Below are 15,358 nucleotides of genomic sequence, written 5' to 3'. Positions count from 1 at the left end.
GCTCCTACCTTAATGGGCTCTGCCCCCGCCCCCCCCCATTTGTGGGGCTTATGTTTTAAGCTACGGGACACAGATCCCATTTAAAATCCCCTATAAATCTTTCATGAGTCCTTTAATACAGTTATGGATGATAAACCTTTCCTTAAATAAGTTTCAATTACAGTCCTGATGGCCCAAGAAAGGTCATACGTTTTATAGTTAAAAACTCTGAGGCCATTTTCTATGTCCTTTGACCACATAGGAGTATTTCAACTTTAGAATTATTCTTGACTATTAGTCCTTTGTTATATATTGTTTTTGAAATGTAAGATCTCATTTATGATTTTGCTTATGATCTGTCATGCTCCACGTATCGATAGTGATGTATATGTTTGATAATTGCCTTTACAGGCTAAAGGCTTATGTTTGTGGTTGCTATGTGCCATACTGTTATATTATTTGCCTCAATAAAAATATTTTAAAAAAATTAGTTACGTACTTTAAAGTGTATTGTTAATATATAGTAATATGTCATTTATTTGTCAGACTTGCAGAGTCCAGAACCAATCCTCAGGTCCTTGACATCGGACTGACTGCAAATGATCTTCAGACAGAAGAATGCTTCTCTCCTTCTAACTGGGACAAAATGGAATTGAATCCTGCAGATGGCGATGAACTATTTTTGTTCTAATTCCAAAGCTCTTTGCCAATCTTCAGAACAAAGAACTTAATATTGGTGGCAAGAAAAAAAGATAGCTAACTCATTTCAGATGGAACTGGAAGACCAAAGCTTTAAAATGTACAATTCTATTTTTATTTTTATAACACCATGGAAGTGACAAATGAAAAGCTATCAGATATATATAATATATATATTTAATACAGCTAGCAACCTGAAAAAAGCCGCACACTATGCCCAATGTTATCTTAAGAAGGTTTTGAATTTTCTTTTTTTAGGTATTGCTTTAAGACCCTTTTTGTATTTCACTATTTAATGCATCATTATATTTAGCGTTTATTACAATGCTTGGCAGGTCATCAAGACCATCCATGATAAAGGGCCATGTTTACAAAAATCTTGTCTTGACTTTTTCTTCCAACTTGAATAACTTCTCTCTGTCTAACCTAGAAGCCCAGTATATTCGGCCCAATTATTTCTTTAGTTTATGCTTGTTGTAAGTCTATGGCAAGACCCTAGTAGAATTATATATTGTACTACCAGAGGCTATGCAGTCCTTGATCATCTTGCTGCTTTCCATAGTTTTGCTTGACTCTTGGGTTAAAATTCCATTTGTTTTTTGGCCATTTCCACCAGAAAAAAGATTTATATTTCATCTCTCCTTAATGTTGCCTCTACCCACAATGAAGGGTTAAATCGGTTATTCTAGTTCAGACAAAAAATACAAACCTAAATAAAGGGGCATAAATTCTCAGAGCTGGTTCTGTCAACCCAGCTTCTCTGGTGGGCAGCAATCCCCTGCTTACATTTACCATTGCACACAAGCGCTCCTGTGTGCTTGTGTGAAACACTGCCTGCAATCACACATGGGCAGGAGCTGTGAATCTCCCTGGTAGGGGGAGAATTTCAATCTCATGTTTCTTCCAAACAGGGCAGGGCAGGGAAGCAATGGTCTTACCGTTGCTTGGTAGATTCTGACTGCAGGTTCGCTTGTGCAAACCTGCAGTCAAAGTGGAGAAAATAGCTTGATAAATCAAGCCCTTAGGTTACTAGCAAATACTTGCTACATCAAACTAATATGCCGATACAACATTAACAGAATTTTGATTGAAGCTTTCCAATGAAGAAAATAAATATATATATAAAATCTTCATTGGAAAGCTTCAATCAAAAAAAAAATATATATATATATATATTCATTGGAAAGCTTCAATCAAAATATATATATATATATAATTCATTGGAAAGCTTCAATCAAAATATATATATATATATTCATTGGAAAGCTTCAATCAAAATATATATATATATTCATTGGAAAGCTTCAATCAAAATATATATATATATATATATATATATATATATATATATATATATATATAAATTCATTGGAAAGCTTCAATCAAAATATATATATATATATATTCATTGGAAAGCTTCAATCAAAATATATATATATATATTCATTGGAAAGCTTCAATCAAAATATATATATATATTCATTGGAAAGCTTCAATCAAAATATATATATATATATTCATTGGAAAGCTTCAATCAAAATATATATATATATTCATTGGAAAGCTTCAATCAAAATATATATATATATTCATTGGAAAGCTTCAATCAAAATATATATATATATTCATTGGAAAGCTTCAATCAAAATTATATATATATATATATATATATATATATATATATATATATATATATATATATATATATATATATATATATATATATATATATATTCATTGGAAAGCTTCAATCAAAATATATATATATATATATATATATATATATATATTCATTGGAAAGCTTCAATCAAAATATATATATATATATATATATATATATATATATATATATATATTCATTGGAAAGCTTCAATCAAAATATATATATATATATATATATATATATATATATATATATATATATATATATATATATATTATTCATTGGAAAGCTTCAATCAAAATATATATATATATATATAATTATTCATTGGAAAGCTTCAATCAAAATATATATATATATATATATATATATATATATATTATTCATTGGAAAGCTTCAATCAAAATATATATATATATATATATATATATTCATTGGAAAGCTTCAATCAAAATATATATATATTCATTGGAAAGCTTCAATCAAAATATATATATTTTCATTGGAAAGCTTCAATCAAAATATATATATTTTCATTGGAAAGCTTCAATCAAAATATATATATTTTCATTGGAAAGCTTCAATCAAAATATATATATTTTCATTGGAAAGCTTCAATCAAAATATATATATTTTCATTGGAAAGCTTCAATCAAAATATATATATATTCATTGGAAAGCTTCAATCAAAATATATATATATTCATTGGAAAGCTTCAATCAAAATATATATATATTCATTGGAAAGCTTCAATCAAAATATATATATATTCATTGGAAAGCTTCAATCAAAATATATATATATTCATTGGAAAGCTTCAATCAAAATATATATATATATATATATATATATATATATATTCATTGGAAAGCTTCAATCAAAATATATATATATTCATTGGAAAGCTTCAATCAAAATATATATATATTCATTGGAAAGCTTCAATCAAAATATATATATATATATATATATATATATATATATATATATATATATATATATATATATATATATATATATATATATATATATATATATATATATATATATATTGGAAAGCTTTAATCAAAATTCTGTTAAAGGGACATAATACTCATATGCTAAATCACTTGAAACTGATGCTGTATAACTGTAAAAAGCTGACGGGAAATATCACCTGAGCATCTCTATGTAAAAAAAGAAGATATTTTACCTCACAATCTCCTCAGCTCAGCAGAGTAAGTTCTGTGTAAAAAGTTATAGCTCCCAGCTGCAGGTAAAAATAAAAAAAAATGAAGAAATGAACTGCAGCCAATCGGCATCAGCAGTGCTGAGGTCATGAACACTTTTACTGTGATCGCATGAGATTTGACTTAACTCTCATGAGATTTCATAGTAAGCTTCCTTTAACCTGAATAGGGAAATATAAGTGCACGAGGCTCATCCCCTTAGCTGTCCCAGGACAGGCATACTAATATGCTGCTTAGATATCCTTTACAATGGGATGTGGCTACTGAGGAACTTTTGAGGTAAAATATCTTTCTTTTTTACATAGAGATGTTAAGGTGATATTTTCTAGTCGGCTTTTTACAGCTATACTGCATCACTTTCAAGTGTTTAAACATTTGGGTATTATTGCCCTTCAATGTTGTATCGGCATATTAGTTTGTAGCAAGTATTTTATCTTAGGTTACTAGCAGACTGATTTTCTAAGATAAAATACTTGCTACATCAAACTAATATGCCGATGCAACATTAACAGAATTTTGATATATATAATAAATATAAAAAAAAAAAATTCCCTCACCATCTTTCTTTCCTGTCAGTCACTGCTCTGTGTTCCTTCTCCCTGTTAATCAAAATGCTCTGTATGAGTAAACTAGCACTTTGGCCATAAAGAGAATAAAACTCTACTTATTTCTGGCTATTTTAATGTAGTGTTCAAGCTTTTTTGTGGTGTGGGTTTTAACTAAACAATTTTGCTGATCATCCCCAAACATATTTATAACAGTATGTGATGATGATCCCACAGATTCAAAAGAAAAAAAAAAAGCCAGTGCATTAAATTGTTCTGTTCTAATTAGATATAGATTAAAAAAAAAAATTTTTACTCTTACATATACTGAACACAAAAAGGAGTAGTACTTTAACATTGGGCCCTTAATTTTATGTTTCACTTTTTCAAGTTTTTTTTATAAAAGTGTTAGTGAATGACACATTTTCATCAGATCAGGTATGCAATTTTTTATCTCCACTACATTTTATATATTCATTTTGTAGTAAGTACACTTTTGAAGTTTATGGGGGGGGGGGTCTGTGTGCGTTTTATATATATATATGTTTAGGGGGGTGGGTTGTTATAGTTTTCCATCCAGTTTATTGCAAATGTGTGTGTATATGCAAGTATTTTCTAAAATTTTATTGATTATTTTTGTTTTTGTGGGTTTTTTTTATCCCCCCCCCCCAAAGTATTTAGCTACGACTGAGCATTTAATGAGTTTTACTGAATGCCTAGGGACAATCATTTAGATGCTTTATTTTTCTAAGTACATTTATGTAAGACACTTTAAAACTGGTAATGTATATCCTTTTCTCTTGTAAAGTGTATCCAGTCCACGGGTTCATCCTTTACTTGTGGGATATTCTCCTTCCTAACAGGAAGTGGGAAAGAGCACACAGCAGAGCTGTCCATATAGCTCCCCCTCTAGCTCCACCCCCCAGTCATTCTCTTTGCCGGCTCTAAGCAACAGGGTCCCTCTCGGAAGGGTAAAGTGAATGTGGTGTTAGATTTGTAGTGTTTGTTCTACAAGCAAAAGTTTGTTATTTTAAATGGTGCCGGTGTGTACAATTTACTCTCCAGCAGAAAAGAGATGAAGATTTCTGCAGAGAGGAAAATGATTTTAGCATGTTGTAACTAAAATCTACTGCTGTTCCCACACAGGACTGAGGAGTACAAGAAAACTTCAGTTGGCGGAAACGGTTTGCAGGTTAGGCTGCAATAAGGTATGTTCAGTCATTTATTTCTAGACAAGACTGTGATAATGCTAGAAAAGGACTGATAAGATCCCCATGAGGGAAGGGTAAGCTTTATTCAGAGACTAAGTATGGAATTGCAAGCTTACATAACAGGGCTAATTTATGCTGGTTGACACTATTTTATGGCAAACGGTTTTTACTTATAAAGATCGTTTTTGAGACACTTAGAAGGTCCCTTTGGGTTTCTTTCAGGGGTTGTTACCCACATGGCTAATATTATAACTCTTAGGAGTGTTTCTTTAGGCCTCACAGCACCGGAGTAAGGTGGGAGGGGCCTAATTTCGCGCCTCAGATGCGCAGTTAGATTGACTAGATCTTCAGGCTGTGTTCACATGGTGGCTCCTGCTACAGTTTGAGGACCCATAAGAAGCTTTTTCCCCATAAATCTGACTCGGAAGGGAGGGCCACAGCAGAGCTGTGGCAAGGTGCGAAATTTGTTTTTAACCGGTCTGTTAGCTTACTATTGATCCGGTTTGGGCATTAAGGGGTTAATCGATTTTTTTTTTTTGCTAGTTGTGAATCTTACCAATGCTTTAGGTACATACTGTGAAAATTTCAGAAAGTTTGGTGCATTTTTCACTGTTTTGGGAAAATTGTGTGCCTTATTTCTTAAAGGCACAGTAACGTTTTTTTTGCAAAGTGTGTTTTTGCTTGATTAGTGTGATTTCTAAGCCTGTTTGTCTTACTACTAGTCTGTTAAACATGTCTGTCACCAAGGAAAATCCTTGTTCAATGTGTTTAGAAGCCATGGTGGAACCCCCCTCTCAAAATGTGTCCAACGTGTACTGATGTCTATACATTTTAAAGACCATATTGTTGCACTTAAAAATGTGGCCCAAGATGATTCTCAGACAGAAGGTAATGAGGTTAGCCCGTTTACCTCTCCCTAAGTGTCACAACCAGTTACGCCCGCTCAAGCGACACCTAGCACCTCTAGCGCGTCTAACTCTTTTACCTTACAAGATTTGGCGGCGGTTATGGATAATAGCCTCTCAGTATTTTTATCTAAGCTGCCCGTGTTACCTGCAAAGCGTGATAGCTCTGTTTTAAGAACAGATTATGAGCATTCTGACGCTTTAGTAGCCGTATCCGATATACACTCAACGCTCTGAAATGGGGACGAGGGATGTGCTGTCTGAGGGAGAAATTTCTGATTCGGGAAAGGTTGCTCCTCGGACTCGGATACGTTGGCTTTTAAATTTAAACTAGAACACCTCCGCTTATTACTCAGGGAGGTATTAGTTACTCTGGATGACTGTGACCCTTTGGTGGTTCCAGAGAAATTCCTGTTTACACTGTGTTCCCGGTCCCTAAGAGGATTGCGGATATAGTAACTAGGGAGTGGGATAGACCAGGTATTCCGTTTGTTCCCCCTCCTGTTTTTAAGAAAATGTTCTTCATATCTGACACCACGCTGGACTCGTGGCAGACGGTCCCTAAGGTGGAGGGGGCTGTTTCTTCACTTGCTAAACGCACAACCATACCAATTGAGGACAGTTGTGCTTTTAAAGACCCTATGGATAAAAACTTAGAGGATTTAATTAAGAAAATTTTTGTTCAAGGTTTTTTTCTCCAACCTATAGCGTGCATTGTACCTGTAACTACTGCAGCTGCTTTCTGGTTCAAGGCGCTGGAAGATGCGCTCCAGATGGAGACCTCATATGAGGATATTATGGACAGAATTAAGGCTCTTAAGCTGGCTAATTCTTTTATCACAGATGCCGCTTTCCAACTAGCTAAGTTAGCGGCAAAGATTCAGGTTTCGCCATTCTGGCGCGCAGGGCGCTATTGCTAAAGTCCTGGTCGGCTGATGTGTTGTCAAAATCAAACTGCTGAACATCCCTTTCAAAGGAAAGACCCTTTTCGGGCCTGAATTGAAAGAGATTATCTCAGAAATCACTGGGGGGAAAAGACCATGCTCTCCCTCAGGACAAGTCTTTAAGACAAAGAACAAACAAAATAATTTTCGTTCCTTTCGAAATTTCAGGAGCGGTCTCGCTTCATCCTCCCCTGCTGCAAAGCAAGAGGGTAACACTTCACAACCCAGGGCAGCCTGGAAACCTTACCAGGGCTGGAACAAGAGTAAACAGGCCAAGAAGCCTGCAGCTGCCTCCAAGACAGCATGAAGGGGTAGCCCCCGATCCGGGACCGGATCTAGTAGGGGCAGACTCTCTTTGCTCAGGCCTGGGCAAGAGACGTACACGATCCCTGGGCCTTAGAGATTGTATCCCAGGGATATCTTCTAGAATTCAAGGACTCCCCTCCAAGGGGAAGGTTCCATATTTCTCGTCTGTCTACAGACCTGACAAAGAAAGAGGCGTTCTTACGCTGTGTAGAAGACCTACATACAATGGAGGTGATCCACCCAGTTCCAATTGCGGAACAAGGGCTGGGGTTTTACTCAAACCTGTTTGTGGTTCCCAAAAAAGAAGGAATTTTCAGACCAATCCTGGATCTCAAAATTCTAAACAAATTCCTCAGGGTCCCATCATTAAAGATGGAGACCATTCGGACAATCTTACCAATGATCCGGGAGGGTCAATATATGACTACCGTGGATCTAAAGGATGCGGATCTACACTTTCCTATCCACAAAGATCATCACCAGTTTCTCAGGTTTGCCTTTCTGGACAAGCATTTTCAGTTTGTGGCTCTCCCTTTCGGGTTGGCCACTGCTCCCAGAATTTTCACAAAGGTGCTAGGGTCCCTCCTAGCGGTGCTAAGACCACGGGGCATAGCAGTGGCGCCTTATCTAGACGACATCTTAATTCAGGCGTCAACTTTCCAAAGAGCCAAGTCTCACATGGAAATCGTAGTGGCCTTTCTGAGGTCTCACGGGTGGAAGGTGAACATCAAAAAGAGTTCTCTCCCCCCTCACAAGAGTTCCCTTCCTAGGAACACTAGTAGACTTGGTAGAAATGAAAATATTTCTGACGGAGGTCAGAAAGTTAAAACTCTTAACTACTTGCCGAGCTCTTCATTCCATTCCTCGGCTGTCTGTAGCTCAGTGCATGGAGACAATCGGACCAATGGTAGCGGCAATGGACATAGTCCCTTTTGCACGGATACACTTCAGACCACTGCAACTATGCATGCTCAAACAGTGGAATGGGGATTATGCAGATTTGTCTCCTCAAATACAGTTGGACCAGGGGACCAGAGATTCTCTTTTCTGGTGGTTGTCTCAGGATCACCTGTCTCAGGGAATGTGTTTCCGCAGACCAGAGTGGATCATCGTAACGACCAATGCCAGTCTGTTGGGCTGGGGTGCTGTCTGGTACTCCCTGAAAGCTCAGGGCTTATGGTCTCGGGAAGTAGCTCTTCTCCCGATAAACATTCTGGAACTGAGGCCGATATTCAACGCTCTTCAGGCATGGCCTCAGCTAGCTGCGGCCAAATTCATCAGATTTCAGTCGAACAACATCACGACTGTAGCTTACATCAACCATCATGGGGGAACAAGGAGTCCCCTAGCAATGATGGAAGTAACCAAAATAATCAGGTGGGCGGAGGATCACTCTTGCCACCTCTCAGCAATTCACATCCCAGGAGTAGACAACTGGGAAGCGGATTTTCTAAGTCGTCAGACATTTCATCCGAGGGAGTGGGAACTCCACCTGGAGGTTTTTGCCCAGCTGACTCGGCTATGGGGCACTCCAGAATTGGATCTGATGGCGTCCCGCCAGAATGACAAACTTCCTCTTTACGGGTCCAGGTCCCGGGATCCCCAGGCGGTGTTAGATGCTCTAGCAGCGCCTTGGTCTTTCAATCTGGCCTATGTGTTTCCACCGTTTCCCCTCCTTCCTCGTCTGGTTGCCAGAATCAAGCAGGAGAGGGCGTCGGTGATTCTAATAGCACCTGCGTGGCCACGCAGGATTTGGTATGCAGACCTAGTGGACATGTCATCCGTTCCACCATGGACTGCCAATGAGGCAGGACCTTCAACTTCAAGGTCCTTTCAAACATCCAAATCTAATTTCTCTGCGTCTGACTGCTTGGAGATTGAACGCCTAATTCTATCGAAGCGTGGTTTCTCTGAGTCTGTTATCGATACCCTGATTCGGGCTAGAAAGCCTGTCACCAGGAAAATCTACCATAAGATTTGGCGAAAATATCTTTGTTGGTGCGAATCCAATTGCTACTCATGGAGTAAGATTAGGATTCCCAGGATATTGTCTTTTCTCCAAGATTGATTGGAGAAAGGATTGTCAGCTAGTTCCTTAAAAGGACAGATATCTGCTTTGTCTATTCTTTTACACAAACGTCTGGCGGAGGTACCAGACGTTCAAGCGTTTACTCAGGCTTTAGTCAGAATCGAGCCTTTTTATAGACCTGTGGCTCCGCCATGGAGTCTGAAATTTAGTTCTTTCAGTTCTGCAAGGGGTTCCGTTTGAACCTTTACATTCCATAGATATTAAGCTTTTATCTTGGAAAAGTTTTGTTTTTGGTAGCTATCTCTAATGCGCAAAGAATTTCAGCGTTATCTGCTTTACAGTGTGACTCACCTTACTTGGTGTTCCATGCAGATAAGGTAGTTTTGCGTACCAAACCTGGTTTTCTTCCTACGGTTGTGTCTAATAAGAATATTAACCAGGAAAATGTTGTTCCTTCTCTGTGTCCTAATCCCTTCGTCAAAGAAGGAACGTCTGTTACACAATTTTGATGTGGTTCGTGCTTTAAAGTTCTATTTACAAGCAACTAAGGATTTCAGACTAACAACTTCTTTGTTTGTTATCCATTCTGGTAAGAGGAGAGGTCAAAAGGCGACCGCTACCTCTTTCCTTTTGGCTGAAAAGCATCATCCGTTTGGCCTATGAGACAGCTGGCCAGCAGCCTCCTGAAACAATTGCTGCTCATTCTACCAGAGCAGTGGCTTCCACAAGGGCTTTTAAAAATGAGGCTTCTGTTGAACAGATTTGTAAGGCAGCAACTTGGTCTTCACTGCATACTTTTTCCAAATTTTCCAAATTCGTTACTTTTGCTTTTTCGGAGGTTATTTTTGGGAGACAGGTTCTACAAGCAGTGGTGCCTTCAGTTTAAGGTACCTGTCTTGTTCCCTCCCTTCATCAGTGTCCTAAAGCTTTGGTATTGGTATCCCACAAGTAAAGGATGAATCCGTGGACTGGATACACCTTGCAAGAGAAAACAGAATTTATGCTTACCTGATAAATTACTTTCTCTTGTGGTGTATCCAGTCCACGGCCCGCCCTGTCATTTTAAGACAGGTGGTTTTTATTTTTAAACTAGTCACCACTGCACCCTATGGTTTCTCCTTTTTCTTCCTAACCTTCGGTCGAATGACTGGGGGGGGGAGCTATATGGACAGCTCTGCTGTGTGCTCTTTGCCACTTCCTTTTAGGAAGGAGAATATCCCACAAGTAAAAGATGAATCCGTAGACTGGATCCACCACAAGAGAAAGTAATTTATCAGGTAAGCTTAAATTCTGTTTTTCTAAAAGATTAATCATATATTTTGCTCTATTGTATTAAATGGCATATTAAGGGATAAAAGCGCAATAAGCAAGTATGTATTTTTGTAATTGACAAGAGTGGATTATAGTATACTGTACTTGTAATATACAAAGGATCAATACAAATTTAATTTTTATTAGATAAAGGCACTTTTCTTAAAGGGATACTAACCCCTCATTTTTTCTTTCATGATTCAGATAGAGCATGCAATTTTAAGCAACTTTCTAATTTACTCCTATTATCAATTTTCCTTTGTTCTCATGTTATCTTGATTTGAAAAAGCATTAATAAAAGGTTAGGAGCCGGCCCATTTTTAGTTCAGCACCTTGGTAGAGCTGCTGATTGGTTTGCTACATTTAGCCACAAATCAGCAAGTGCTGAACAAAAAAAGTCTGGCTCTAAAGCTTACAGTATTGCTTTTTCAAATCAAGATAGCAAGAGAATAAAGAAAAATTGATAATAGGAGTAAATTAGAAAGGTGCTTAAAATATCATGCTCTATCTGAATCATGAAATAAAAAATTGGGTTTAGTATCCCTTTAAAATTTTTACAACCTTTCGTTACCACTCAATACTTACAGTATTAGCTTCACAACAGTATTCACAATTGTGCAGTTGTGCATCATATTGCCAGGAATTTTCTCCTCTGTAACCTACATATGTATTTAGATAGAATTTAAATAGGCAGAAGATATTAATATTCAATCAGTTTATTTGTTTTATTTAGCAGTGTTAAATATTCAGGTTTCTCAATTAAATGAGCTACCAAATAAAAATGTTGATGGTTGAGGAACTTAGTAAGGTAGTTTCCATGTGTGCTTTACTGCTCAGTACAAGCAATTCAATCCTTCCTTCAGTGAATCATTGTGCCAATCACTATAGCATTAAAAATGTTAAATTCGCTGCTACACTAGTGGTGGCATTTTTTTCAAATTTTAAAATATTCTCATTTGAAGATATTCACTCTTTAAATTTATTACCACTAGTATCAGTTAGATCTCAACTCTTGGGTGCATACAGTTACAAATGTACCATCATGTTCCTTGGGAGATTTATTTTGTGTGGGTATGTGTGACACATTTTATAGCTTGTTTTAAAGTGAGACTAACATTTTATGCACCTCACTCTAATCAAAAGTGCAGGGAGTAGTTACACATGTGCAAACACATCAGCACTGTAATCTAGTGAGATTTCAACATGGCAGCAGTCATGACTAGAGGGAGGCAGGGTATAACTTTAAACACTAAATACATTTTATATTGATAGTATTGATGCTCCTTTTTTTTAAAGAGCAGTCTCTAAGCAGTAAGCGCCAGTGATGAAGAAAATGCAAATAGTATAGTTTGTGCCAAATATAACCAATTTAATTCATAACTCCTAACAATGTTATATCCAGGAACAAAAACAAATGTAATAAAATAAATAAAATAAAATTCAAGTGTATTAAATATTTAATTTAATACCAATCAAATATTTAATTTGAGCTAGTACATTTTTTGTGAATCGATATTCAACTGCTGATTAACAGCAATAAGTGAGCATTTTAGAGTATTTGCAGTGCTTTTTCTTTAAGCAGTAATGAGAAATGTACCTATAATTCCCTTGTACTGTAAATAATGGCAATAATCCAATTAAAATATTCTTGTATTTGAAAGCCTGAATAAAAATCCAGGTGTTAACTATTTTTGTGTATATATTGATTTTTTTGTTTTAGTAGCTACAATCGAAACCTACTTAACTCTAAAAAATAGTGTTAATGTTTTTGGTCGGAGAACAAAGCATTCCTCTTATCAGTGTTTCTAAATATGGGGAGAGGAATATAGCTGCAGAAGATTGTGTAAACAGAATGATGGGGGCGCAAAGTATAGCTATATAGGTATTTCTATTTAGGATAATAGGTAGGGTTTACCTATGAAGAATCCAGCATGTTAAATGTCATCTTTAAATCTTGCCCACCCTAGTCAGTAATAACCATCAATAATGGATGGGGTGGACAGGACCAGAATTCTTGCCTGTATGAAGGTGACTTTCCTTAGTAGACCCTCCTACTCTGCTTTCCTGGCAGACAGAAGATAGAGATCCTTAGTGCATTCTGTACAGACAACTCAATGTTTGGCTCATTTCAGGCATGCCTTGGCCTTGTGGAATGTGGTCTGGCAGTTTATGGACTAGGTCCTAGTAGTTCTGTTTATGTACCAAGCTGGTATGAGTTTGAGTGCCTCCCTGATGTCTAGGAGCTTAATTTCCATCTTAATATGAGGAGCGTCCACCGCTTGTGGGAGATACTGAACCTGGCCTCCAGGTGGAGGCAGACACCCCAGCCAAAGGCTTAAATACCTCCCCCACTCCCCTCCTCCCCCAGTCATACTTTATCTTCTGACACATCTCTGCCAACCTCTTGTGACGAAAGGCAGAGTAGGTCCTTATGGAGGGTTGTACTTTTTTTGAAATGGGACTGGAATTTTAAGTAGTCTTGTCAGCCGCTCAGTGAGAGCATTGGCGAATGTTAGTCGCAGATGCTTGGAGAGTCTTTCTGCGAACCCATCCAGACTCTTAACAGCTCCTAAGCAATCCGTGTTGACGAGTTTCACTGCCTTCTTCTATCACTCAAGTCCATGTCAGGAGCGATGCTACAAGACTGTCAAACTTGAGAGGCTGTTTTTCTGTTCCACAGCATAGATTCTGGTAAGATAGTTTCATTTTTTTATTCATTTGATCACGCAAGAAGACAGGGTCACAGTGTGATTCCTTTTATCTGAGTGGAATTGAGGGTTAATGTCTCCGTAAGGGTATTAATTACATATTTTTAATATCGTGTTTATGGTGTGAGATGTGGCTCAGGCAGATGTTGGAACATACAGGTTTTACTTTCACTTTGGAGTGCTGCGCAGCCAGTTAGGCTTGGCGCGCTTTTAGTTGGGCAGGGACAGTCCTACATGGCTCACCATGTGACCAGGTGTGGTCAGTGATTCTCTTCATCCTGACCTTGCGGTGTCTGGAGACGAAGCGGTTTCTCTCTTGGGCCTGGGTCATAGGGAGGTGTCCCAGCCATTGGGTGTATAAAGGTGTCATACATCTTTGTTTTAGTCCTTTTTATAAGCGCAAGCTATGAAGGACTCGTTAGAGGGTACGCCCTCTTTACCTTAAGCTAATGTCTGTCTATATACATGAAAAGGAATTTCTCTAGGGAAGTTGATTACATGGAGGAATGCAACAGATTGAGTGAGCAGCTTCGAGAGGCGATGGTAAGGACCATTACCAGTGCCCTGAGAGAAGTACACTATCCCAAGAGAGAAACTACTTGATACATCGGTAAAAGGTGATAAAAACTGTAAAGAACAAAGCTTATCCCTAAGGTCACTTTTGTAACAAGCTACAGTGATCAGTATCATAAGATCTGCAGTATAATTAAAAAAAAAATCTACCTATTTTGTTAGCAGATAACAAATTGAAATACTGTAGAAAACAAATTGAAAGATACTGTAGAAAAAGGATGTAGATTCTCCTAAAGGTGTAGTGTGACCCTGGGCAATATCCTTTCTCCAGTTTTTTACCCAAAACTATTGCTATTATTGGCTGGTTGACCCACAAAAGTACCTTCAAATGTGGCAGTGCAAGGCCTGTGACTATATCCAGCCTTCAACTCATTTTAAATCAGAAGTCACAGGAGAAAGGTATGAAACTTCCCAATGTATAAATTGCAGTATGTGATATGCTTATCTTATCTCATGTGTAGTTTGTAGACTTCAATACGTGGGCCTCACAAGGGAGGTAAGGTCCTGTATACAGAATCACTTAAAGGGACATTAAACACTTTAAGATGGTAATATAAAATGATAAAATGTATATATAAAACAACTCTGCAATATACTTTCATTATTTATTTTGTCCTCTTTGCCTGTAATTCCATTCTGAATTGTGAGCTTTTCAGTTCCTGTTAGAAATGGAAGTGCAGAACACTGTTAAATCCAGCACAACCATTGGCTGCACACTCTAGTGACCTATGTATAACTGTCCCTAATTGGCCACAGCAGAGAAGGTAACACAAGTTACAACATGGCAGCTCCCAGTGTTTTATAGACACTAAAACTTTACACTTATTTTGTCACTTTTTAAACAACTAATGAAACTTTAAAAAATACATCTACATGTTACTCATGGACTAATCTGTACTTTGAATGCATCATTCTATCTAGCATGTATTTAGTGTTTAATGTCCCTTTAAAGGGAAAGTCAACACCAGAATTTTTGCTTTTTTTTTTATAAAGATAGATAATCCCCTTAATTACCAATTCCCCAGTTTTTCATAACCAACAGTTATAATTATACACGTTTTACCTCTGTAATTACTTTGTATCTGAGCCTCAGCAGACTGCCTCCTTTCAGTTCTTTTGACAGACTTGCAGTTTAGCCAATCAGAGCTGTCTCCATGGTAAATTCACGTGCATGGGCTCAATGTTATCTGTATAAAAACACATGAACTAATGCCCTCTAGTGGTGAAACTATCAAAATACATTTAGATTAGAGCA

General features: G+C 37.2%; 1 protein-coding gene across 1 annotated transcript in view; it reads left to right on the top strand.

The window, feature by feature from the left end:
* LDLRAP1 (low density lipoprotein receptor adaptor protein 1) overlaps positions 1–1,055 on the top strand; it is a 161,478-nt gene extending 160,423 nt beyond the window's left edge. The window contains exon 8 of the mRNA XM_053705385.1: positions 526–1,055. Within this exon, the coding sequence (XP_053561360.1) occupies positions 526–670 (145 nt within the window). The 3' untranslated portion in view covers positions 671–1,055. The remainder of the gene's footprint in view (positions 1–525) is intronic.
* The last annotated feature ends 14,303 nt before the right edge of the window (positions 1,056–15,358 follow it).

Source organism: Bombina bombina, chromosome 3 (genome assembly GCF_027579735.1).
Source record: "Bombina bombina isolate aBomBom1 chromosome 3, aBomBom1.pri, whole genome shotgun sequence".
Lineage (NCBI taxonomy): Eukaryota > Metazoa > Chordata > Amphibia > Anura > Bombinatoridae > Bombina > Bombina bombina.
Note: the sequence above shows the minus strand (reverse complement) of the source record. Positions and strands in the feature narration are given on the sequence as shown.